The 27345-nt window shown below is 37.5% G+C and overlaps 2 protein-coding genes across 4 annotated transcripts in view; one reads left to right on the forward strand and one right to left on the reverse strand.

The window, feature by feature from the left end:
* On the reverse strand, positions 1 to 9419 carry aifm4 (apoptosis inducing factor mitochondria associated 4). 3 transcript variants are annotated; one of them, XM_051679963.1, is made up of 20 exons: positions 9281 to 9419; positions 5393 to 5477; positions 5162 to 5271; positions 4791 to 4900; positions 4595 to 4639; positions 4398 to 4473; positions 4172 to 4284; positions 3722 to 3808; positions 3552 to 3643; positions 3189 to 3319; positions 2976 to 3091; positions 2825 to 2896; positions 2678 to 2741; positions 1943 to 2019; positions 1742 to 1859; positions 1553 to 1651; positions 1385 to 1460; positions 1181 to 1285; positions 1017 to 1052; positions 1 to 530 (listed from the first exon to the last, which is right to left on the reverse strand). In XM_051679963.1, the coding sequence occupies exons 1-19, from the start codon at positions 9342 to 9344 to the stop codon at positions 1019 to 1021; spliced, it is 1674 nt and encodes a 557-aa protein (XP_051535923.1). In that variant the 5' UTR covers positions 9345 to 9419; the 3' UTR covers positions 1 to 530; positions 1017 to 1018. The 3 variants fall into 3 exon arrangements, with proteins under 3 accessions (XP_051535923.1, XP_051535924.1, XP_051535925.1); XM_051679964.1 differs by lacking the exon at positions 9281 to 9419 and adding an exon at positions 5987 to 6073 and having other exon boundaries at positions 6 to 1052; XM_051679965.1 differs by lacking the exon at positions 9281 to 9419 and adding an exon at positions 5585 to 5648 and having other exon boundaries at positions 6 to 1052.
* LOC127430289 (TLC domain-containing protein 2) overlaps positions 8075 to 27345 on the forward strand; it is a 24992-nt gene continuing 5721 nt past the window's right edge. The window contains exons 1-3 of the mRNA XM_051679999.1: positions 8075 to 8566; positions 8990 to 9072; positions 11852 to 11934. Of these exons, the coding sequence (XP_051535959.1) occupies positions 8388 to 8566; positions 8990 to 9072; positions 11852 to 11934 (345 nt within the window). The 5' untranslated portion in view covers positions 8075 to 8387. The remainder of the gene's footprint in view (positions 8567 to 8989; positions 9073 to 11851; positions 11935 to 27345) is intronic.

Below are 27345 nucleotides of genomic sequence, written 5' to 3' on the forward strand. Positions count from 1 at the left end.
ATATATATATATATATATATATATATATATATATATATATATATATATATATATATATATATATGAATTGTAGTAATGCACATGGGAGAAGTAATTATGCAATAGCCTTAGGCCCAAAAGATAAGCCCTCTGGAGGGATTTTTGTCATTTTGTCCCATTACTTGTTACACAGCACAACATCAAATCAACAACAATAACAATAACAAGCCTTGGATATACAGTGCTGTGCAAAAGTCTTAAGCGCATAAGATGTTTCACAAAAGCATTTGTCTTAAGATGGTTATATATATTTTCAGCTTTAGTGTGTCAATAGGAAATATACATTTTAGACTCCTAAACATTACTTTTGCAAATAGAAAAGATTACAATAGAAGAACAGGGAGCCCTGCAACAGATGGCATGGTCCCCACAGAGCCCCCCACTGAATACTGAGTCAGTCTGAGATTACAAGAAGAGATGGAAGCAGTTGAGACAGCCAAAATAGATGGAAGAACTGTGGCAAATTCTCCAAGAAGCTTGGAACATCCTATCTGCCAACAACCAAGAAAAAAAGTGTGTCCAGGTGTATCTAGGAGAATTGGTGCTGTTTTAAAGGCAAAGGTGGTCACACTAAATATTTATTTATGTCATTATTTTTGAAGACATCCTCACTATGCAACATTTTTCCCAAGTGCCTAAAACTTTTGCACAGTACTGTATAACATTAAAAGCAAAAGCAATTAATTACTATATTATATAATATTTTACAATTACAATATATATTTAAATCTTCTGCTGGGACAGATCTTTATCGCACATTTTTTGGTCACTAATGACATTCAAGTGATGAAGCTGGTCTTCAGCTGTTTCTTAGAACAACTGCACTCAAACCATCTACTCTTTCAAAACAAAGAAGGAAGCAAAGAAGTTCACATGAAAAGAAAAATGTTTGACGAGACGAAAGAGTACCAAGCTGCTACTAAAGATAAGCTATAGGTAAGACATTCAAATTAAATGAAGGCAAGTGTTACAGACACCTTCAAGGGAGCTGCAACCAGCTGAGGTCATCAGATCTGTGAAAGCAGTGAACATAGATTTTTTTTAAATCTAATCATGCTTCACTTTTGAAATACATGTAAGTAAATGAATAAATACATTCCTAGATTGTATTGATACACTAAAGAAAGGGATTCTAACTCACTGCGCCTGAGCCTTAGAGATCCTCTTCCCCATCTTTAACATTTCTGCCAACTTTGAGACAGCAGGATCAAAGTTCAAGCTGGCAGCTGCAACAACTTCTTCACCTCTAGATTCAGATATTTAAAGAGTGATATTAATTTCAAGATGTAAAGCATTTTATTGTCTTTCAAGGCTTATTGTTTGTTTAGAGACACTGTTATCTTACTTTATATAAAATGCCAAAAACTTTCTCTCCTCAGTACTTCCTTTGAAAACAATCTCAGTGTATCCCTCTCCATAGCCTTGCAGAATAAGTAAAATAAATATCCAGTTACAAAATTGTAAACTTGTAAATATTTACATAGTAAATGGGAAATTATCTTGGAATAGTCACCTGTATATCGGATACTTTTCCCCAACAGCATGGTCCAGAAGTATGGTACAGTATTTATCGGAACCTGTTGTTTTAGCATGCTTAAGCCAGCAATTCTTCCTGTAAAGAGTCACAACCTCATATTTCACACTCATGTTACTGTGTTTAAGGCTGTAATATTCAGACTGTTATTATGATATCAAGTGGTACCATGAGCTTGTGCCAACTGCCAGTGTCCAATATTGATCCTCTTATGTCCTACTAGAGGAAGTGGAAAGGAGACCACATCTCCAGCAGCAAAGACATCGGGAATGTTGGTTCTCATAAACTGAAAAATATAGACCTCCTAAATAATTGCTATATTTGATAAGTTGAAGTTGTATTTACTTTGTGTCATTTGACGGCTGTTACCTTGTCAACGACAACAGCATTTCGTGAATCAATTTCCACCGATGTTTCCTTAAGGAAATCAGAGTTTGGGATGACACCTAAAAAGGAAAATTGTTTTTATACAACAATTAGTTTCGGGACTCTAATTTGATTGGAAAAGCAGTGTTCTAAATAAACATCTTTATATATTATATAAACTCAGTTATATATGCAATATACAGCTGTTTAATATATACAGTACTGTGCAAAAGTTTTAGGCACTTGTGAACAATGTTGCATAGTGAGGATGTCTTCAAAAATAATGACATAAATAGTTTTCGTTTATTAATTAACATCATACAAAGTCCAGTACAAATAAAAAAGCCAAATCAAAATTTGGTGTGACAACATTTGCCTTCAAAACAGCACCAATCCTCCTAGGTACACCTTGGACATATAGGTTGTTCCAAGCTTCTTGGAGAACTTGCCACAGTTCTTCCTTTTATTTAGGTTGTCTTAATTGCTTTTGTCTTTTCATGTAATCCCAGACTGACTTTTGTTGTAGGGCTCCTTGTTCTTCTTCTGTTCAATTCTATTTGCAAAAGGAATGTTGAAATCTAAAATTGATATTTCCTACTGATACACTAAAAGCAGAATATATAATATTTTTTGTGAAAAATATAAAGGGCCTAAGACTTTTGCACAGTATTGTGTGTGTGTGTGTGTGTGTGTGTGTGTGTGTGTGTGTGTAAAAGCCATGTTAGTAACTGAACATACCAATGCCCACAATTACAATATCCGCTGGTAGGACTTCACCATGTTTCAAAACAACTTCCTTGACCTGTTAAACAATTGTGTTAGATATTTTGATTATGATGCACTGGCATCTGCTCTATGATTGTTCATTAATACGGTTCTTTTTACCTTTCCATTTTGACCTCGTATTTCAGTCACACCGTTACTCATGTAGAACTTCACATTTTTCTCCTCCAACATCTTTAATAGAAGATAATTGTTGTGTGTCATATAACAATAAACAATAAACTATGCTGAAAATATCACGATGCTCACTGACCTGCATAGTCATTTTTCCAATATCTGGACCCAGTGATGCCTGATAAGGAAACTTACTGTTGCCAATAATCGTGACACTGGCTGCCTTGTCAGACAGATAAGCTGCCACCTCCATTCCTGGTTGACAATTGAAAGACATGATTTGTGATAGTGCCGTTAGATAAGCAAGCCGAGCATGAAAAAAATATTACTTTTCCATTAGCTTTTTATATACCTATGAATGAAGTTCCGATGATTACTGCCCTGTTGCCTGCACTCATTTGGTGAATTTCAATGGCATCATTATAGTTCTGCAGCAATTTTACATTTTGTAGCTCAGCACCAGGACACTGCAGTGGTCTGGCACTAAATACCAAAGTAAACAATCCACCAGTTACAAGGTGCGTATTCGAGAATTCAACATGAGCTACTAGGATGAAACTGAATAGGCCCTCTAGTGAAGGCGAGAGACTGAGAAACATGAGACTGTATTCACTGATAGATAATAGACCTCTGGTCTCTTGCCTCAGTCTGTCACTTTTGAGAGACATCCTCTAACTTTGACCATCTTTAAAAACAACTGATGTTATGATCTCACCTGCCACCTGTAGAGATCAAAAGCTGATCGTAGTGTTGGATTGTCCCATCTTTGAAAGTAACTGTTTTTGCATCTGTGTCAACAGACATCACCTGTGAGGACAGATTATTGTTAAGTTCACAAATAAATACATGCTATTTCATCTCAGGAAGGTATCGAAAAGAAAGCACCTCCTTTTTAGTCCACACTTCGATTCCATACTGTTGAAGGAAGTCACTCTGCCGTAGCAGTATCTTGTCAATTTCAATATTCATGGCCTACAAGAATCCACAATAGAACAACATCAAAACACAATTTTTTTACTTTATTTTTTCATTTTGCTTCCAAGTACAGTGGTTTAAAACGGAAATCATACTTTCTATGTCATTTCATTTTTTTCTTTGTGATACACATAATGTTAGTCAAGTTCTTTTTTTTTGCATTAAAACAATCTGTGCTGAAACAGCTCACACTGTTGAGGTCAGGCTGAAATGAGGAAGTTTTGACTTCTGAAAATCCCAGCATGTTTCAAAGTACATTGAACTAATATATTTCAAAAGATCAAGAAAAATTCCTTATTAAATGACCTCTTAAGGTGCTGTATTTAAACTACATAGACTGGTCTTATTTGATCCAATCACCTTGCTAAGCTTGGTCTTATCCAGAGGTAGCTGCTCATCTTTGGTAACCATTATAATTCTCCCTCCATAGTCATTCTGACGAAGGGTTTCTGCACATTGCAAGGAAGCTGGGCCTGTGAAAACACACACACACACACGTTGCATTGCCTTCCAGACTCGTGTGTTTTGCACATGAATGTAAAGGTGTCTCCTAATTATTCGATTTTAAAGAGAGTCTATTCCTCACCTCCTCCAATCAGAACAACAGTGTAACTGACTGCGAGCACTCTACCGCACATTTTCTTAACTCGCTTGTTCAGTTTCTAAGACAAAAGACATTACATTTATTGGAATTCTGAAGTGATTTTTGTATATGTAAAATGATAATTTAATAAGGATTTAAATGTTACAGACAAACTAAAACTGTAATGGTACCAGACTAACCCGTTTGTCAGCAGTCACGTAAACTTTACCATCCTCAACTTTGACCTTAGATCAACAGGACAGTAAAACATTTTTAAATTATTCATAATATGTAGACAATCCTTACATAATACAATATGATTTGTAAAGGCAAATAACAACAAACATGCTTAACTCCTAAAGTCCTATTTCAGATGCCTGCAGTATTTAAACATACCTTGTACCTGGGCAGAGAGTCCAGTCCAGGGAATTCTTCAATATCTCCCGTTTTTGTATTAAAACATGCCCCATGAAAAGGGCACCGGACTCGATCTCCAAGCAATGCACCTACGTGCAAAGACAACATCATTCAAGCCTGCACAAAACCGCTTTTTATGATTGTTAGTAACTCGAAACCATTGTAGACTTAAAAGAAATAAGGACAATGCAACACAATATCTCATAATTAACACTGACAAAAAAGGATAAGAGCGGTGAATCAAAGAACTGCTTGTCATTTTACATACAGTAAACTAAAAGTAAATACTGAACAGAGTTAACTATTGTTCTGCTCGTGACTGTGTCATTAAATCTGAGAACATACCCTACCTTTGATAAGTGGGGCACCATAATGAGTGCACAGACCACCCACAGCAGTAAATTCTCCCTTATTGCGCACCACCAAAATTTTCTGGCAACCCACCTCAACCTCCTTCATTCTGTGGGACAAACATATCGGTGACATGGAGTCAGAAACGGTGGATGGATAAAATAATTAGAAACGCTTAGATAAGCCTGTATTGTCTACAAATAATATGCAACATGTTTGAACAATCTTACTGTCCATCCTGCAGATCTGACTCTGAGCACACCATCTCAGTGATTTCTTCACACCATTGGGTCGACTCCATTGTTACTTTATCTCCTGTTTCAGAAAAAGCAAGCAATTACAGGTAAACCCACAACAACGTTTCAAAAGTTCCCATCTGTCAATTTATAACAATTCCAGTCTCCTGTTGCACCATATACTACCTTTAAACCTTTATTTTCCTTGAAGGTTGATGTTAATATACAGACTTGCTAGTACAACGCAGTGTTCGGCATTCATGTGTTAAATAGGATGCATCACTAAGCTGAACTGTGATTTGCACCATCGCAACCAGGTGAACAAACTAGTTACACAAGAGATCGTAAAGCAGAACAGGCGTAAAAGGCTACAGCTACAGTCAATTGTTTTTTTTTTTTTTGTATGAGCAAAACAAGTTCTTTGTGCATTACCAGCATCGCGCAATGCGTGACAGAGTGATCATCAACACAACCTGAGCTGAGTTGGCTTGTTATATATCAACAATACAACGTACTGTGTAACAATAAAGTGTTTACAATATCTATAGTGTCGCCTTCACACACTTTTTCATGTTACCCATTTCTTACCTCTCCAGACCAAAAATGATGATCTTAACAAGCAGAAATTCTCCGGTTCTCATACAAGCTGTGCGCTTCTTTGCAGCTCATTCAGACTAATCATTAGAATCGCTGACACTCCATGACGCAGCAGATTCTGTGAGCCAATCAGAGCGAGCGGCGGTGACATCAAACTGTGTAGTGTTCATAAAGCAAACCTTATTTTCCATAAAGCCAAAATAATGAGCCACCTCTTTTACAGAATAGTTGTAACGTTACTTCTGTTCGCTGGTGTAACTCGAGTCAACTGTCACAAATTTAAACTATAAAACTATTAAACTATATATACACAGTATACTGTATATTTCATTCCTCCTAGACATATTATTATTAAAAGTCTCTGGATATTACTACTAATTTGTTTGCTCTTATTGTTATAATCTACATTTCTATACATAGCCTACCTTAAAATAGAAAGATAAATGCACTTATACACTCAAAAAATATTATAGCCAATTTTTAAGATGTATGTATTTCAATGTCATAACAAAATGCCATCAAATTGTGTACATTTTCACAAAATGTATAATAATAATAATAATAATAATAATACACTTTTTATATTTTTTATTATTATTGATTTTTATTTTATTTAATTTGATGGGATTTTGTTTTGAAATTAAAATGTGTAAATCTATTTGTCTTAAGATGGTTATTTATATCTTCAGCTTTAGTGTGTCAATAGGAAATATAAATGTTAGACTCCCAAACAATACTTTTGCAAATAGAAAAGATTAGAATAGAAGAACAGGGAACCCTGCAACAGATGGCAGTCTGGGATTACATGAAGCAACAGAAGCAATTGAGAAAGCCTAAACAGATAGAAGAACTGTGGCGAACATTAAGTGATGAATGAAAACTATTTATGTAATTATTTTTTAAGACATCCTCACTATGCACTATTTTTCACAAGTTCCTAAAATTTTTGCACGGTACTGTATATATATATAAAAACTTTGTATTTGATTTTGTTTAAGTTTGATTGAACAATTTCTTATACACAATTACTGAATGCTAATGTTTTAAAACAATAACATAATGAGCCAAGTAGGCACAGGAACAGTTTTTTTCCTCAGGCCATCCACCTCATGAACAGTTAAAACTGCCCCTAAATACTTTCCTTTTGTCTATACAACCATGTGCAATATTCAATCCATCCATTCCTACTTATATCCATATTTAATTTATATTATTTAACACATCCTACCTCTTCTTCAATAAATCACCTGCACATAACTGTATATCTGTATATAAAATATTCAAACAAAATTATTGCTCTATTGTATATTTCTCTTTTTTTATCTGTTATTTATTTTTATATCACTATATGTATATATGTTTAAATGTATATGTTTGTATGTATGTATATATGGTTGCATTCTCTTTGCACTGGAAGCTTCTGTCACCTTGACAAATTCCTTGTGTAAGCATACTTGGCAGTGAAGCTCAATCTCGCATTCTCATTCTCAAAGTACATTTATTCTCAGGGATTAATAGCCTCAAATCCTGATAGGCCTGTCTATAGAGTGTTTCAAAACTCCTTACGTAAAGAGCAAATGGTTTATGCACATGTATTATATTCAAAGTAATTGTAAAACAGTTACAACATAGCTTACATAAAGAAAACACTTTTAACCAGAGTACCACAAGATGTCGCTATATGCCACCAATGACATCTGGAACGAGCGTTAATTATTTTGAGGAATCGCTTATTAAAAATTTAAATCGTACGCAAGGCTCTATAATTACTCAAATTTTGATTTTCTGTCTATTAGGCTATTTGTTTTTAAACACAAAGGTAGTTCATTCTTTCTTTCTTTCTTTCTTTCTTTCTTTCAACAATATCATTTATTGTAAATTATAAAATCCATGCCTGTACTACATATCCCATAATTCCACACTAGTGTAAGGGGGCGGGGTTAGATGCAAGGGAAACACACGCCCGAAACGCTTATTTGTTCAGCCGTGCCTCACGATGTATGGGCGGGGATACTGTTGTCTGGTTATTGTAAAGGCGAAAAAGTTACACAAGCATTACATGATTTTGTAACGCATACACTAGCTACTAATATTTCACAGTTACCACCTGTATTTGACTCACCATTGTCATCTCAGCTTAACGTCGGAACACGCAAACTAGATTAAGCTAGAGATTTAGTTTACAGAAGGATCTGCCAACACAGGCGACGTAATATTATAAATTAGACTCATCGAAAATCAAAATGAAATAAATAGAAACATCCGGGATGTCGTTTTTTTCTCTCTCTCTCTGATGAAGTAAAAAGATAAAGCGCAAGGGGTTTATCTCCAAAGGTCTAGTCGCGCGCGCGAGCCTCGGGTGCAACAAGATAAGAGGGGCGCGCTAGAAAATATGGAATTGAATTCAGTGATTTTGACTACTGGAGCCTCTGTGGGGTTTTTCAAATGTGTAAACTATGGAATCGACAAACTTCCTATTCCCGAGACAGCTCAGAGGAACGCTTGGAAATGGAGAAACATCTCAACGTCTTTCGTGCACAGCCTGATAACCGGAGTGTGGTCAGTGCTTTGGTTAGTGTCATAATTCCCCCACACGTGCACGGGGAATGCACACCCATTTACTTGCAAATACTCCTGTATGTATCGTCTTTTTTATGTCTTTATCAGATGCATGAGAATTTTATCGAATAGATCTTTTCTGCTGGCACCCTGACAGTAATTGACGAATGTAGTTTGATCTCATCTCTTTCCTCTTTAACGGATATACTGTATTGCCTTTTGATGAAATCATATGAGATCAGACACAGTGCTTCTTATCACTTGAATTAACGTTTGTGGTCTGAGTTAATGCGATTTTTACCCAATATCTTCCTTTGATGTGATGTTTTTATATATATATATATATATATATATATATATATATATATATATATATATATATATATATATATATATATATACCACGCTCTGATTATAATATGCCTGTTTTTCTAGTTTTTTCATACATCCCCAGATGGCTGAGGATTTGATAGAGACATACTCCGTTTTCTCACACGCCTTGGTATCTGTATCAATAGGTGAGTATAATGAAGCATTATGCATATGAAATGTTACACATTTAAAGTTGCCGTGGAAACACTGTTTCATGCCCACGAGTTACAAACTGACCCCTCTGTCATGTGAAGCAGGGTAAGTTTAGTAAAATAATGTAACTGGTTAGGCTTTATGTGTGACCTTAAATTAATAGTTCACCCAAAAATGAAAATTCTCTTATCATTTACTCACCCTCATGCCATCCCAGTTGTGTATGACTTACTTTCTTCTGTGCATTTTTATTATTGTTTTGCATTGCTATTAAATATTGCTGTTGACTGCAATAAGATAAGTCGATAATTCTTGTTCAATCTTCCAAATACCAGAAATATTTTAGATACTTGGAGAAATCCCACATGCTGTTGGCAGAAATGTTAGCTGTAGCTAAAGAATCAATGGCTGGGTCTATGATCCCCAGGCACCAGTACTACCCCCTAAAGTCACATGACACTTCATGAATGGGCCTGTACTGTGGGCTTTTCATTTTTTATATCCACCCGCAATTTCTGGTATTTTTCACTGACATATACCTCAGATTGTGCAAAGCCCTGTTATATTTGTAGTGTATACAGTACCCATAAACTGTTAACTGTATAACACAGGTGCGATATGTACTTGACCATCTGTCACTTTATAACTTGGTAGCTCTTTAAATTGAGTGGCTTTTCAAGGTCTTGCTGGAAAATCTAAAGAAAACATTTCTATTATGCCTCAAAAGGCAAAATATGAAGGACTGAGCTCATAAATTAATCAGATTTTTAATCAGAATCTTTGTCACGTTTTCCAGTAATAATAAGTTAAATTGCTGCCAGTCTATAATGGCATCTAAACCTGCTGGTTTGCACAGCTACTTTCACCAGTGTAAAGCTGGTGTTACACTAGCCAATTTGTCCAATGATTTTCAGGTGTGAGCTTCATTAACATAATAACCGGCCAGGTGGAGGGAGATGATGAGCACATTAGTGTTTCTCAGCAGGAGGTCGTTAATCACTTGACCATCGGGACTCCATGCTGAGTTTATAGTTTCAGCAACGGGAAAGCACATCAAAACTGTTAGAAAAAAATCTTTCTGTCGCCGAGGCGGGGTCTTGTGTTCTCGTCAAGTAACCAATGAGCTTCTTCTTTACTGAATTACAGACAAGAGGTCAAGCTGATCTGAACGTTTTCATCACATTCTGCTGCATATCTTCACAAACACTGATTGTAATCATAGTGATTCTGTCACCAAGCGTTTTTCCTGCTTTTTTAAATACACTACACTGAAATGGCATCAGAAAAAGTAGCCACAACAGTCTGTTTTTATTGAACTTATTTACTCACTGAAAGCTGCATATGGACATGTGCGTTATTCGGGAAGCCTCAAGGGGATAAATACTAAATCACATACTTTCACAAGGTAAAGTTACTCCATGAATCGCACACCTGGCTCGTTTGAAGCATTTGTTTCGGAACATAGTGCGTTTTCTCCCTTGGTTCGGTTCGTACAGGCATCTATGAATATTGGAGCATTTTAGGATCTGCACTAAAACAATCCTGGATGGAGAAGAAATCTTTTGGTCAGCTTGTCACAGTAATTCATCATCACAATATGAATATAGCCTTTTGGTGGCTATATTAGCCACTATATGTGGTACTCCTGTTGTTATTTTGGTGAGCATCTTGTGACGGAATCTGAGAGAGCGAGAGTAGTGGTGAGTTGGTATGTTTGTTACCTCTCCACCATTTTGTATCGGCAAGTGTGTCATACCTCAGAGTGAAGAAGATGAGATCTCACTAAAACAGTCTGCATGTGTGACGCCCTTGGCCATAATGGAGTTGTTTGGAGTCTGCTAGTGTGGTGCTGGCTTAATGTGAACTAAGCAAACAGACTGAAGCTAAATGGGCGATGTATTTTTTCATGTTGCTCCTCCACCACTCTAAAATGCTGTCTCCATGGAGGGCCTCATATTGTGAGATGGATTTAAATAGCCCTCTTGAACTAGGGATGCAACGATACCATTTTTTCTCTTCCAATCCGATTCTGATACCTGAACTCTCAGTATCGACCGATCCTGATCCAATACCAGTGTTGTTTATTTTCTTAATGAGTTTAGAACATCTATAATTCATTGTGTGGAACTAATTGGGAGTACTCTTTGTGTAAAGAAGCAAAAACCTCTAACAATACATTATTTCATTATAAAATAGGAAACCAAAAAACAATTACATAAGAGCATGTGCAAAACTTTAACTAGTCTGCAGGATGCAGCAGCAAAATAACAGTAAAAGTCCAGTGAAAGTCTTCATTAGAAAAGAAGCCATTTCTCTTTACACATTTTAACTTGTATCTGGACTTGTAATTGGTTTCAGATCTCTCTCTCTCTGCTCTCTTTATTTATTTCAGTAGTATATCAATCCACTTTTCAATCACACAGTAATTTTTGGAACCCAATTTGTTTTTATTGTAATTTCTAATTATTATTATTAATAATAATAATTTTACTATACATTGGTAATACATATCAGTTGTCATTTCTTAAGGCTTTTAATTTGAAAGTCTGGTGCTGAGCGCTCCAGGAAGTCTGTGTTTGAGTGTTTGTTTGTAGGCTAATTCACAGTAGTGTAATACACTTCTCATTCAACATCTGGTAAAATGCTTGTCCGGTAAAAACGTCAGTATCGGACCCGATTTCCAGGTATCAGATCGGTGCCATCCCTATCTGGAACTGACATTTTGGTTGTAAACAATTCCAATCTTTGAAAAATGTGTTTCTGATGTTTCAGGGTACTTCATATATGACTTCTTTGATATGATACTCAATCAGAAGATTGGTCAATCATGGGAGCTCCTTTTCCATCATATAGTGGTAAGTAGACAGAAACTAGTACAAATATCCCTGCTGAAAAATGCCAGCATAGCTGGTAGTCACCAGCATATGTTGTTTTAAATGCTTGTCCACCAGCTAGACAAGCACCAAATCAGCACAGACCAGCGTGGGAAAATGTTTATATCTTTGGTTTAAAGTAAAGTCACTAACATTGTTTTGGGACTTTTTATGATAAACAGTAACATAATTCCAAAAGCAGTTTCTGTATTACTCACCTGCTTAATAAAACAGGACAGGCCTGATAAGGCTCCTTTTTGGCGTATTCAAATAGCCCAACCTGTCTGACCACCTTTTCTTTGTAAAGAGGGCCAGTCTTTCAATATGTCTTTTGAAATGCTTTATGGAAAAGGGTTAGAAGTTTATCATATAAATTTAAAACGATTAAATATTGTGTTTGTTCAGTGAAAATAAGCCTTGAGCATGTAGCTAATTGGCTACAGTGTTTGCTTGGATAAAATGGTGGTTCCTCTGGGGGGAAAAAACAAAAACATTTATTTAGAATCAATCGTCAAAAGGCTGAAAAATAGTGTTTTTTTTTTTTTTTTGTGTGTTTTTTTTTTTAGCTATATCTCCCAGCCCCAATCCATAGTGATGTAGAATTAGTACCACCCTCTAAACATACAGATTATCACAACCAGTGTCTTCTGCCATGTGTTGCAATGGACAGAGGAAGTATGTTGTGTCCAAACACGCCTGTTAAGTTCAATGGGTTTTCCATGCTTTGTCAGATCACCACAGCAATTTGGTTCTGTTGGGGTTCTTTGGCGTCACCACCATCGGTTGGTTCAATGGAAAGTAGCCAGCCTCATTCTGTGGTTCTGTTGTTGTTGTTCCCTCTTTTCTTGGGATCTCATTCACTGAAGTGGCCAGAGGGAACATGCTGCCAGATTCTTAATGGCAGTGTGAGAAAATGTCAGACCCTCACCCCATCCCTTTCCTCCCCACTGTTTAGTTTATTGACCAAACTGTAAGCTTTGTTTTAGTTGTGCCCAAAGTTTCAACAGAATGCTGCTTGTCTGATGAAAACCTTCTATTTTCATTGGTTTGGGTTTGACTGATCATTAAGGCAAATTCAGCATGGGCTTCCTCTGGAATTTCGAATGGGTCTTTAGAATAGAGGTTTTCAATTTATGACTAAAATAAGGTGTGGTTAAAGGTACTACAGAATTCTGGGCTCTATCAACATCTGTGGTCAAAACATAAAATTGCAAGTTATTGCTCAGTATCATGGAGCTCAGTTGGGTCAGTGACCTGTTTTTCAAACAGCTTGTAGCATTTCCCTTCCTCTAGGAAAAAAGTTGTTGGGCCTGAAATAGCAGGCTGATGTATCGCTATAGAATAGACCACCTACAGTATACTTAAAAGTGAGCCTGATTTGGGGTGAAAAAGAAGTCCATGTATGGAAATGGTCATGCCTTTGAGTCAGCCATTTGCGTTGGAAAAACATGTATGTTTCAGCTCTTAATAACAGAGGAATGGTGAGCCCCGCTATACCAACGTAGTACATTGGAAAAGAGAACTGTAGACTTGTAAAAATGGTTTGCTTGGTTTGTGGTTATTACAGCTTGGCTGTCACTTTGAGGAATGCAAGTTTCAAGAGGTGATTCTGTGAAAACACACTAACCCAATAAATATGTTTGCCATTTGGACTAACACAACCCTTCTTTAAATCGGTTTCTCAGACACTGATCTTCTGAGAGCAAATGTCTCTCATCCCTCACTCATTTAGCAGAATTGAGTTTGCTAATTAAAGCCTGCTGATCTCAGTAGTGACATGATTATTTTGTATTAGCCCTCATTCATCCTCAAGAAACGCCTTGTATGAAACTCACTAAGGTGGTTTCTGTGATGCATTAATCAGTGACAAAATATATAAACAGGCAGTGCTCTGGGAGCCTGCTGGTGTGGCAAGTGTCAAGGGTGATTCGTAGTTCATCTAAACACTCTTGAGTGTAGTTTAAGAAGCCTGTGGTGACTATTTGCGCTTTGACAGATTTTACTGATGGACTGAAGTGGTACCTTAAAGCAGGGGTTTTCAAAATTTTCAAGCCTAGGACCCCCAAATATGATGATCACCTTGCGAGGGACCCCCGTTGCTAAAACATAAAAATAAATTTGTGTATGAAGCCTGGGTAGCTCAGCGAGTATTGATGCTGACTACCATCCCTGGAGTCACGAGTTCGAATCCAGGGCGTGCTGAGTGACTCCAGCCAGGTCTCCTAAGCTGCCAAATTGGCCCGGTTGCTAGAGAAGGTAGAGTCACATGAGGTAACATCCTTGTAGTTGCAATTAGGGGTTCTCGCTCTCAATGGGGCACGTGGTAAATTGTGCATGGATATCTGAGCGTAGCATGAGCCTCCCGTGCTGTGAGTCTCCGCGGTGTCATGCACAGTGAGCAGAGGCAACTGAGACTTGTCCTCCACCACCCGGATTGAGGTGAGTAACCGTGCCACCACGAGGACCTACTAAGTAGTGGGAATTGGGCATTCCAAAATTGGGAGAAAAGGGTATAAAATGTAAAAAATAAAAAAGAGAGGAAAAAAAAAAGAAATTTGTATAAATTTTGTTATTAAAAAAATACTCAAATGTAAACTTTGTATGTAAACCTTAAAAGAAACACTGTTAATTAAATTCAAATGTTTTTGTATTGTGCTTTCACAGTAAATATCTTTATCCAAAGAAGCTTTACTGAAGCTTTACTCAAGCCTAAGGTGACAGCTAAAGGTTCAAGGAATATTTTTTATCACAAACCTATATGCAGATTTTTTTTGTTTTGTTTGTTTCTTCCAGTTAAAACCAAGTCAATTGAATAAATTAATCATGATTAAACTCATGGTTTTGAATCAGTCCTTAGAAAGCTAAATGAAACAGTAAATATGTATGTATGTATATATTTATATATATATATATATATATATATATATATATATATATATATATATATATATATATATGTATATATAGTATATGTGTGTGTGTTTTTTTTTTTTTTCTCCCCAATTTGGAATGCCCAATTCCCAATGCACTCTAAAACCTCGTGGTGGCGTAGTGACTCGCCTCAATCCGGGTGGCGGAGGACGAATCTCAGTTGCCTCCACGTCTGAGACAGTCAGTCCGCCCATCTTATCACGTGGCTTGCTGAGCGCATTACCGCGGAGAAGTAGCGCTTGTGGAGGCTCACACCATTCTCCTCGGCATCCACGCACAACTCGCCACGCGCCCCACCGAGAGCGAGAATCACACATTATAGCGACCATGAGGGGGTTACCCCATGGGACTCTACCCTCCCTAGCAACCGGGCCAATTGTGGTTGCTTAGGAGACCTGGCTGGAGTCACTCAGCACACCCTGGATTTGAACTCGCGACTCCAGAGGTGGTAGTCAGCGTCAATACTCGCTGAGCTACCCAGGCCCCCACTCTTCTTTTTCTTTATTTTCTGCAGACCCCCTAGCACCCGCTTGCCACCAACTGGGGGTTCACAGATCCCAGTTTGAAATCCCCTGCCTTAAAGCAGTGCATGGTAATAAACTCAATTACAGGCATTTCTGCAAAACCTGATAATCAAGCTCTACTCCGTCTCTACTCGTTAAAGCTGCGTGAATGTTGAATAAAACTCTCAATACAATGTGTCAAGAATAGTGAAAAATCCGCCCATCACATGCTTTAAATTCTCAAAGGGAGGTTTCCTGGAAAGGAAGGATTAGTATAAGAAATTTTGTTGATATCAGACAACTTCAAAAATGGAACAAATGTTTTCAGAGAATTGATGTGTGAAAAAATTTACAGGGTAAATAAAAACTTGGAAATACCAGATAATTTCAAACTTGTGAGAAGTTATTTAAATTAATCACCTTAATCTTAGAAAAGTCATGGAAATTTCTATAGTGAATACCCTTTTTTTCTAGTTTTTCTGTGCTTAATATCTTGTGCATAGTAAAACTTGCTCGCAAGTGGTAATGATTTCTGTTTTGTGAGCAAATTGTTATTTTGTGTCAATGAATGGGTCAAAATTATACACAAATCGGTGTGAATCACTCATTAACTAATTGGTATGAATCAAATTTTTTTTCAAAATCCAGACCCAGCAATCCAAATTGACTGGAAAGCTGGAAATGTCACTGTAAATGTTGTCATTACTGGAAAAATCAAGTTGAGTACAAATTGTGTACAAAATTGAGGCTATGAACCCATAACCCCTTGTGCTTGAATTATTTAATTATGTTTCCTTGGTCAAAGGGAGCTAATGGGGTCATTTAAATAGTTCATTCAATTCATGGAGGTTTTAACTCTATTCATTAAAATAGAGTATTTATTTTGTTTTGTTGCAAATAGTTGTTTCGTATGATGTCCCCATGAAGCCCCGTTCACACCACGCATCGTGCGACAATATCGCATTAATTTTCAATGAAAGCAGAGTGACTTCCAGCGACACGAGCTGCAGTGACCATTGGCGACAGAGATCGCCATGGCGAGTGTAAAGACTGTGTTGAGAATTTCAACTTTATGCGACATTCGCGAGCATCTGCCAATGAGAGTGAAGATGGTGGAGGTTGTGTCATCCGTTTCCAGGTGAGTGGGAGATACTGGAGTCAGGTGCAGGCAAGATGGAGAAGTTAAACGTTTCTGTGAGCAATTTCACTGTGACTATCATTTGTCTGTAACCACATACATTGATATAGCCTAATAAGAATGATGCGTGGAAAACCGTGTCAGCATTCCAGTGAGTTTGATTCATACATTGATAGATCGTTCGTTCATCTTGTTCATGATATGATGCATTGAGCACTGCTGCAGTTTATATGAAAACACACTCTCGTGCAAAATGTTCATTTTTAGAAGTAATAGAACTGATTCCTTGTCAAATTAGAATGATATAGTTTTACTGGCAGTATGATCTGTAATCAGAATTTCCAAAGCTACAGTGGCCAGACGTGCTGTCCTCCAATAACATTAAAGTGACAGCAGTAGGAACGCCTATCAGCAACACAGATCGCAGAGTCTAGAGACACCAAGCGACAATGTAGTTTGCGGTGTGAATGGGGCTTTAGGGTGATCTTTATCCCCTTTGGTCAAATAGGACCCTATTAACTTTATTTCAGTTCGCCCTGTGCATGTGCAACTGAAGTACAGGTTTATATGCATTTCAGTGGAGAATTACGTTTACTTAATGATTGACCTAGAATCGGTTAAAATCTTCTTTATTTGCGCTGTGTTATTTTATGATCTAAATTTAAGTCAATTCAACTAAAATGATTAAGTAGAAACAACAATATTTAAAAAGCAAATCTGAGTTAAGTTTACATGCATATGCTTAACTAATTTAAGGTAAGTTAATTCTATATAAACACCAGGTTAAGTAAACTTAATTACACCAGTTTTGGAGACATCATTACTCAGTTCAGTTGAGGGAACAAGTTTACTTAATCAATGGTCATGGTAGTCAACTTAGGGTTTTCAGTGTTGAATTTCATTTGTCAGAAAGGGTGGGAACCCTGAATGTAAGCTGTACAAAAAATGGAGAGGTGAAGATGAGACTGTTATGGAGTTCTAAAGCAAATGCAATTGTTTTTCTTATGTGTTTACGTATATTTAAGTTCTCTGACACCTATGACTTGTTCTAAACCCACAGTGAAATTCTTTCTTTCATGGATGACAAACAGAGATGTTTTCATGGAGAAAAAACTGAGATGGCTGAATGTTAGTCTTAGTCACACTTTCATTGTACAGGAAAAAGATACAATTAACTTGAAGGGTGACCAGGGTCAGAAATGAATGGGTGCTTGGGGCAAAAATGCTACCGAAATTGACAAAAATGCCCCCGAAATTCAATAAATTATTGGGGCAAATTATATTGTAGGCTTAGTTACAAATACTGTACATGCATAGCAAATTTCATTTGAATGATTTGATATGAATTCTTAAAATCCCAAGATCTAACTTTTAATATATGCCTGTTTTCAGTGGACAAGTAAAATTTTTCGCTGAACATTATTTGTAGTGCACGACTAGTGTACTGTTCTCTCTCTTGGACTAATTGTTTTGGCTTGTATTATTCTCATTTGTAAGTGTCTTTGGATAGTGTCAGATAAATTAAAAAAATGTTGCATGCAAATATTCCATCATATATCAGTTCAAGAGAAAGTTAATGTATACATATTATAGTGCAAACACTTATAGAAGGTCAAAGGTCACAGGCAGGCTTTGTTCTATAAGGAAATGGAGAGCGGAAAAGAATGTGTACGAGCAAGGGAACCAGGTGTATTTGTGGCTGGAGCCCTGCTCCTTTTTCAGCATTCATTCAGCATTTCCCAGACAGAAGCAGTCACATCTGGTCCACATACGTTCATGTTCTAGGACCCTTCTAGAAGAAACCCCCTCAAAGACAATCCTCCTTAAGATCTTAACTGAAATCTGTAAACCCTAAAACTGCATGCTTTCAGTTTGACATCCCCCACCTCTCTTAAAGACCCATCTTCATATCTTGAGAAACCTCCCTCTGTATTCACACCATCACCACCCACACACTCCAACAAAGTGCTGTCAAAACAACCCACTTATAACTAATACCTCACACTTCCTAGCAACAAATAGAAATGACATTTATATTCTTGCATCTTCCTGGCATTTTAATGGGACTTCCTTGAGGAGTTAGAGTTAGTTCAACCAAAAATATTAAAATTCTGTTGACATTTACTCACCATCCTGTATGACTTTTTTCCTTTCATTGAACACTAAAGGAGATGGTAGGCAGAATGTTAGCCTCAGTCAAGAAAGAAAGTCTTAAGGGTTTGGAGCAACATGAGGGTGAGTGAATAATGACCATTTAAATTTCTGGCTAAACTATCCCTTTAAAAAATGAAGTAGCTTCACACCATAGGTTTGTTGTTCTGTAATACAGTGGCTTTACTTCAGGCAAGAAATGTAGGGGAATTTGTCGTTGACACAAGTGATGAATGCAAATGTTGGAATGCTGCTGGCCAAGAAACACCTTAGTATTTGTTGGAGTGGTGGGTTCACTATGTACCATAATGAGGTCATGGACTGAGGGAAGCCAGTATTGTTCAATTCAACATGTTTCAATGCTCCACCCTTGAGTCTGAGTACCACGAAGTACTGTATAACTGGAACACTACTAGTTGACTCAAGTGGCCCTACGAGTCTGGTTGCCACGGGAACTGTGTTGCACATTGTGTGTATGCACAATGCTATGCATGGTTTTTAATTGATGAATGCTGATTTCATTCGTCATTCATCGTCGGTGACCAAGTGGGGTAAAGCCTATTGTGCTTAAATGTAGCTCGGACTTTTGTGTGGCCCTTTAATGCAAAACACAGTTTATCAGATTTATCATTCAGTACTGTGGGGGTGGGGTTGCATGCATGCAATGCAGAACGAGTGTCTTGGTTTACACCAGCATGACCTGACTTCTTGGAAAATATTAAGCATATGGGGTATTTTTGCACCTACAGTATACTGCCAACCTCATTGTAACAAAGTTCAGTGGAAAGGAGGAGGCGAGAACCGGGCTTGACAATATAAATAATCTTTTAATAAGGGGGCCTGGGTAGCTCAGTGGTAAAATACGCTGGCTACCACCCCTGGAGTTCGTTAGTTCGCTAGTTCGAATCCCAGGGCATGCTGAGTGACTCCAGCCAGGTCTCCTAAGCCACCAGATTGGCCTGGTTGCTAGGGAGGGTAGAGTCACATGGGGTAACCTCCCCGTGGTCGCTATAATGTGGTTTGTTCTCGGTGAATTGAGCGTGGTTTCCGCGGTGGATGGCGTGAAGCCTCCACACGCGCTATGTCTCCGTGGCAACGCGCTCAACAAGCCACGTGATAAGATGCACGGGTTGACTGTCTCAGACGCAGAGGCAACTGGGATCTTAGGAGGTCCTCTGCCACCCGGACTGAGGCGAATCACTACGCCACCACGAGGACTTAGAGCGCACTGGGAATTAGGCATTCCAAATTGGGAGAAAAAGGGGAAAAATACCCCCCCAAAAAATAATCTTTTAATAAAACAAAAAGACACAAACATAAACACATGCAGGTCAGCTGCCCGTAACTCTCTCTCCCTCGAACTGCTGCCTCCTGTCACCTTTATCCCTCTTGAGGGCTTGATTAGCCTGATCCCTGCCACACTCATGTTGTGAAAGTACATGCAAAATTTATATCTATTCGTTTGATGCCAATACTTGTGATGAGTACCTGTGGAGCAAATGAGTTTTTCTCGCCATAGGCCACGATATGTTTCACTGCCTCATTATCTTTCTGTAATTAAAAATGGCACTACTCTGACTAAGGTCCATTATAGGTTTGTCCTTTTGCTTTTAGAGGCATGGGCTCTGATTTCCTTTGACCTGAGTCTGCCTTCCTTGGGGTCATCATGTCATGTTGAACTCACCAAGGTTTTCTAACCTATCTTATCAGAGTGTGATTTGTGTTTTACCCCATTGTGTGGACTTTGTCCTGAGTGGCCATGATTGGGTAAACATCTCCACCTTGCTCCCAATTATCATTTACAAGAAGAGAGAGAGGGCAAACAGAATTATTTTCACCTACACTATACTCATTTTCAGTGCAATTGCCCATATACATTTGTAGCTTCTAATTTTAGAACTTCTTATTAAAAGAATTTATTGACCCATTTTTATCAGGCCACTCGCAGCATTTCTGATTGTAGAGAATAAATTATTTTTTTTAATAGTTTTTTTTTTTTTTATGGGTGGATTAGGTTTGTTACTCATATTAAGCTAGAATGTTGTCAGTTTAGTTACAAATCATCCACTTGTTTGTTTTCAAAACTGAGAAAACTCATGATATGCACATGATGTTTTGTGTCACTAGGAAGTTGTTGTGGTGTTGCCATTTGTGGTCATAGAGATTTCATGCGTCTTCTTCACTCAGTGCTATTCATGGCTTTGATGGTTCAGAAATCCTCATGGTCCCCTCCCCCTCTGAAACCACTTCACTTAGAAATCATCAATGATTCACTGGAGTGTGGTGCTCTCAAACTCAATCTCTCACACACACATTCACTAGTCTTCCTTTTGTGCCATGAAACAACCTCCCTCAACACCTTCATTTCAATCAACTACATCTCCACATTCATACGCCAACTCCACCACCATCACCTAGCCCAGTTTCACTCTCTCCTACACACCATCTGGCCCCTCCTCTGTCTTATATGGCTTGGACTGGGAGGATCTGCTTTCTGTGTTTTTATGTCTCTGTTCTTTTACTGTGAATGGAATCTGGAGGACGCGGCGTGCTGGGACTGCAACATTGCATTTGTTTATATAAAACATATTTAAAGGAATAGTTCACCCAAAAGCGAAAAACATTGTTATTATTTACCCACCCTCATGTCTTTCCAAACTTATTTTTTTCTATGGAACTCAAAAGGATTTTTATGCATATATTTTCCATATAAGAAGAAAAAGGACCAAAAACACAACTTTAAATGAACAAATATAAACTTATTGAATGTAAAGCACTCCAGCTTCACTTTAAACGATCATGTAATGGCAAATATTCCTAGTCATAGTGGGTTCATATACACAGTGTTAATGACACACAGTGACACTGAGGAGGAGACACATACTTACTCTCTTTCTGTGGAGTGATAAAAGCATGAAACAAAATCACGAAGGTTTTGCTTCATGAGAAATAAGGGCCCATGGGTTTAATCAAAGAGCATTAAAATAGCATGTAAAAGAAAAGAAATTAGGACAGAAATATTTTACTAGTGCATAACATAATATAATATATATAGGTTTACTTCCCGCTGTCTGTTTAATAAATATGCTGACAAATAGCGGTTCCCTGTCTACTTTTACTTTGGGTGATTTAAGAAATTGCGTGCTTAGAATGTGACGTCATCTATAGCAACAAGGTCAACTCCGCCTTTTCTCTTACCTTAAAGGGTTAGCTCACCCAAAAATGAAAATCTACTCATGATTTACTTGCCTTTAAGCCATCCCAGATGTGTATAATTTTCCTTCTTCAGCAGAACCGAAGTGAAGATATTTATAAGCAGATTTGGGCTCAGTTTGTCCATACAATGTAAGTTAAAGGGTGCAGTCAGGCTGCTGGCTATTTGACGGTCCAAAAGGCATATTTAGGCAGCATAAAAGTTATCCACATGACTCCAGCCGATCAATGAATGATTAATGGTCTTCTGAACCAAGCCGATACATTTGTGTAAAAAAAAAAAAAAAAAAAAAAAAAACATTTTTTTATTAAAATGTAAAAATCACTTCTTGACAGCCATCTATGCATCCTGTTATAAAAAAATAAATAAAATAAAATTAATAAAGAAATTCTTTATTTCGGTTCTGCTGAAGAAGGGAAGTCATACACATCTGGGATGGCTTTTAAAGGTAAGAGAATTTTTATTTTGGAGTGAACTAACCCTTTAAGATTTCCCCCAATTCCATTGTAAAACTTGCTTTTAGCAGTTTTGTGAATAGGTTTTAAGCAAAACCTCTTAGCTAGAAACTTTTTGGAGAACTCCTAGTGGTGAGATAAACATCTTTGTGAATATGGGTAAGAGGAAACGGAACCAGAATCTTTACATTCCTTTCAATTCACATCCCTTTTGGAGGGGTAAGATTATCAGTAAATAATGACTTACATTTCAGTTTGTTCTTCACACAAAGCTATTGTATGACTTCAATAGACTTGGAAAAGAGTGAACAAGTCAAATGGACTACTTTTATGGTGTTTTTGTCCTTTATGAAGCTTAGCAGACATGGTCACTATAAACAGCCAATGGAAAAGAGTGATGCACAGGGTTTACAAAATGTCTTTTTGTGTAACATGGAAAAAAATACACCATAAAAATAACTACTGCGAACTATATGAGGGTGAGTAAATAATAACAGAATTTCATTTTTGTGTGAGTTATAGCCCAAAGTATACTTGGTTTTTTGATGTGAATGCTTGGCATATGCGTACAGTGGAACGTGAGCCTGTCAAAATATACTCCATTTGACTGGGCGTGCATTCACAGGCGGTTGGCACATGTGTGCTATGACTGCTATGAGACACTGGACTAATTCTCTTCAGGAGTTTAGACACATAAGGATGTCTTTAGTCCTTCAGACTGGAGTTATATAAATGCAGGTATCTCCTGGCCTCCTCACACATGCGCTCTTGACGTGCTCATCCACTGTTGTTTTGTGACTGCAACGGCTCAACTGTGAGTGTTGCCACCTTGTGGACCCACTAATTAGTGCAAATCATTCCAGGCGCATGTGCATTTTGCGCTTTCAAAGATATGTGGTTCGAAAAATCAGGCTGTTGCACGTTCAGTGTTCAAACAATCTGCTAATGACCAAATTTACGTCACTCGTCCTGTACGTGTACTGTCTGACCGAAGTGTACTTTGGGCTTTGTGTGTGTGTGTGTGTGTGTGTGCGCGTATCCACCATTCTCTCACTGAAGCCATTGGCATCTCTTCTCTATTTCTCACTGAGCAGCAGTATTCATCACAAACTGCTTGATTGGGCCTGCTGGCAAAAGCTTTCTAAAAGAGTTTCACCTGTAACCAGGTTAACTGGTTTCCTTCTCTACTGTCACCCCCCTCACTGAATTCCCCAGGAAGAGCCTTTTTAATCTCAAATGTCACTTGCCACATATATGTCTCCTGTGTTTTTTCTTTCATACAGTAGAGAAAATAGCAACCTTTGCAGTGATAATTGACCCCGCAGGGAGATGTTTATGAAACCAAACACACAGGCCTGTAGGCTTTTTTTATTTATTTATTTTTTAACTCTCGCTTTTTGCAAGCTGAACCACAGGGATTTTTTTTTCTCAACAAGGGAGCAAAGTGACAGGCTTGTGTTAATGTAATGTAATTATTACATCAACTTATGCATAATTTTACTGGAAATAAGAGTTAAATTTGAGTTAAACGAGACAAAAAACTAATCAGGTGTGATCCATGTTTTATTACTTTCATGCTTTGTCAACTTTGGGGCATGTGCGGGTGTGGGCGGGTGGTTTTGTTAGGTTATACACTAGTCGTTACGAGTAGAGCCTGACCGATATGGGATTTGAGACAGATACCAATTTTAGAGAGGGAAAATTCACCGATTACCGATATGGTGGCCGATATATTTAATTTTTGAGCTGGAATGAAAACAGACCTTTTCTATGTGGATTTTTCACCGATTTTGCACCAATATAACTATACAAGGTATATCGGTGAAAGGCTAATATCGGCTGACCGATATATCAGTCGGGCACTAGTTACGAGGGTATTATGCTATAAAGGTGGTTTATGAGGACATACCTAGTGTCCCCGTAATTCAAACCGCTTAAACAAAACATACTAAACAATGTATTTTTTTTAAATATAAAAAAGTTTCAGTGATGCTTAGGTTTAGGGGTAAGGTTACGGTTGGAGGATAGAATAGTAAATTTGTACAAGGTAAAAATGTATGTCTCTGGAGAGTCCTTGTAAAGCACCAATACCAATGTGTGCGTGTGTTTGTGTGTTTGAGTGTTGTGTTATGGTGAATAGGATTATATCAGCATGACTGCAGTTGGATTAAGAGAATAAGCTTGCTAATGCGGATTCACTCTGATTGTCTGTTGGTGTCTGTGTACATTTACGTTGGAGTGGATAATTGTGCTTTTTGCCCTGGTGGTTCGAGATTGCCCAGGTTTTCAACCTGGCTTTGGCACTAGAAGTGGGTTTTTGAAACCATTGCCCTGTGACTTTTTCATCATTACAATAAAGCTTACAAACTTACTAACTGTTAATGTATAAGCAGAACCAAATGTGATGTACAGCGGACCCAAAAAGTTTTTAGAATGATATAATAGTTGATATACTGTACTATTGGAAATCAAGACAAAAACGTATTTGGATGCTTTTGGTTTTCAAACATTAGAGGAACATGTCCATAATGTGCTGAACTATGCCTGTGGTTACTCTGCTAGAACACCTGTGTGAACTTGTAGGGAAATGACTTCATACAGTACATCCACTTAAAACTACTTTGAGACCAGTTAAAAGTAATTGCAAAAAAAAAAAAAACAACAACAACAGAAAAAAATGGCACAGATTAATGAGGTTAGTTCTGAGAAAAGGTCCAGCATCATTTTTTTGCAGATGCCACTCTGTTTGATCATTTATCTAAAGCAATCAAAATCATACATTTTTAAAGGAATGTTCCAGGCTGAATACAAGTTAAGATCAATTGACAGCATTTGTGGCATAATGTTGATTTACCACAAAAATTTCAACACGTCCCTCATTTTCTTTTTTTCTTTCTTCTCTTTAAAAAACAAAAAAACAAAAAGCATAGATCAAGGTAGCAGTGAGGCACTTTAAATGGAAGTGAATCTGGCCAATTTTTGCAGGGTTTAAAGGCAGAAATGTGAAGCTTATAATTTTATAAAAGCACTTTTATTAATTATTCTGTTAACTCCTGAATTTGTTGTGCTGTAAAGTTGTTTAAATTGTTGTTTACCGGGATTACCAGGTTTACGGCATTACATTGTCATGGCAACAAAGTTGTAAGATTGGATATAACTTTACACAGAACATTTTATTTTATCACACTAACGTCATGTTAACACGCATACTGTTTATGTTTTGTGGCTATACTTTTGAAACTGAGTATTTCAACATTTACCGACTGGCCCCATTCACGTCCATTGTAGAAGTCTCACTGGAACCCAGAAGTCAAAATGCATTTTTTTTGCAAACAATATTATGCTTAACTTTTATTGAACCCAGAATATTACTTTTAAGTCTCCAAATACTTTAGAGGGCCACTATATATTACATGAAAACATTGCTCTTTTCTTGTCAATGATTACTACATGTTAATTTCAAGGCTAAGGAGGACGTTATAGTGTGTTTTATCTGTTTATGACAGCAGCCATTCAAATATTACCAATTACACAATAGTGAGTGAGCGTTTTTGTTGTCTGACTTGTGACGCACCTTGTTGATCTCATTTTGTGCAAAAAGTCGATCTTGTTTGCATTCCACTTTCATTTAGTAATAGAACACATGTACATATAAAAAGTGATCCATTTAAGCTTTTATTATTACTCCAATCAGTTGAACTAATGCACTTGTCATTTTTAGGAGACTTCAAGAAGAGGTAGGGTGTCATGAAGATAAGGTTTGTTTTTGGTGCTCAGAGCTTTATCCAGCTCAAAGGTTGTGTAAGGAGCCTTGCTGACCTGGAACGGAAAAGACAGTGTCAGTCAAAGGTCAACACCCTCCCAGTCACACAAACCTTATTTAATAATCACATGTCTTTATGTTAGGCACTCAGACTGCCTCTTCACTGCGATCACAGAGGATTGGTGAAGGTTGTGTGTTGAAATCATAGCTAGCAGTCCCAATAAACCAGCCATGTCATTAGTCTTTTTGGAAATGTGATTGATTAAATTCCCAATTGTTTTCAGTCATCCCTGTTTACTGTAGCCTGTGTTTTGAGAGCTAACTGTCGCCTCTTTTGTTAACCACTGTAAAGCAAACTTGTTTACAGTCCACATGGATGCATAAATGGTGGACAGTGTATTTTGTGAATAACTCTGTGAATGGAGCAGGCCTCCAGCATTATGCACAATTTCTATAAAGAGAGGAATGTTGGACTACACTCTATGGGCTTTTGAGAGAGTCATGTGTCAAAGGAATAGCCCAGCCTGTGCTGTAATGGTAACCAGAGGTATAGTGAGAATGTGAACAACATTCCTGACCACAGATGTGTGTCATGTGTCATTGTGGACAGGGCTGCATTACAGACTCATCTGAGCAAGCTGGGCAACCAATGAATTTGTCCTCTTGCAAAAGCAGCTATATCACAGGGAAGGGAAAGGGGCATTGTTACGAACGTAGTATTGGATGTCGTGTAACAGCACCTTTGTCCTCTATGTAAGACTCATCACACCTGACACTTGCGAAAGCAGTTTTTCCGATGTACACGTTTCATAAATGTTGACAAGATTAGAACTTAAAAGTTATAACAGCCCTTGCTTGAAGTACAGTATATCATAGTTGAGATATTAGTAGCCTGAATGCTTCTTTTATATATTTGTCCATTAAAACTATGAAATTGCATGCTGTTTTGGACAGTGGATAGTGGTAGGTATAGAAACGGTGTCTCTTGAAAATGAGTGAAATCTACGGTAAGTGCTTTGTATTGTACTGTGGAAAATGTTCCATCTGTTTAACTTTTCACTTCAGTCATTTCTGCTCTATGAATTTATTTGGATTTCAGCTCTATTTTCTTCATCAGTTTTTGACCAAGTGGTCGAAAAAGTGCTATTAACCTTTCACTGCAGGTTGTAACATTGGCACCACTTTTTAAAATTAAATAAATAAATAAAGCAACAATTTAACTTGTTAGTGGGTTGACA

Source organism: Myxocyprinus asiaticus, chromosome 39 (genome assembly GCF_019703515.2).
Source record: "Myxocyprinus asiaticus isolate MX2 ecotype Aquarium Trade chromosome 39, UBuf_Myxa_2, whole genome shotgun sequence".
NCBI classification, from domain to species: Eukaryota; Metazoa; Chordata; class Actinopteri; order Cypriniformes; family Catostomidae; genus Myxocyprinus; species Myxocyprinus asiaticus.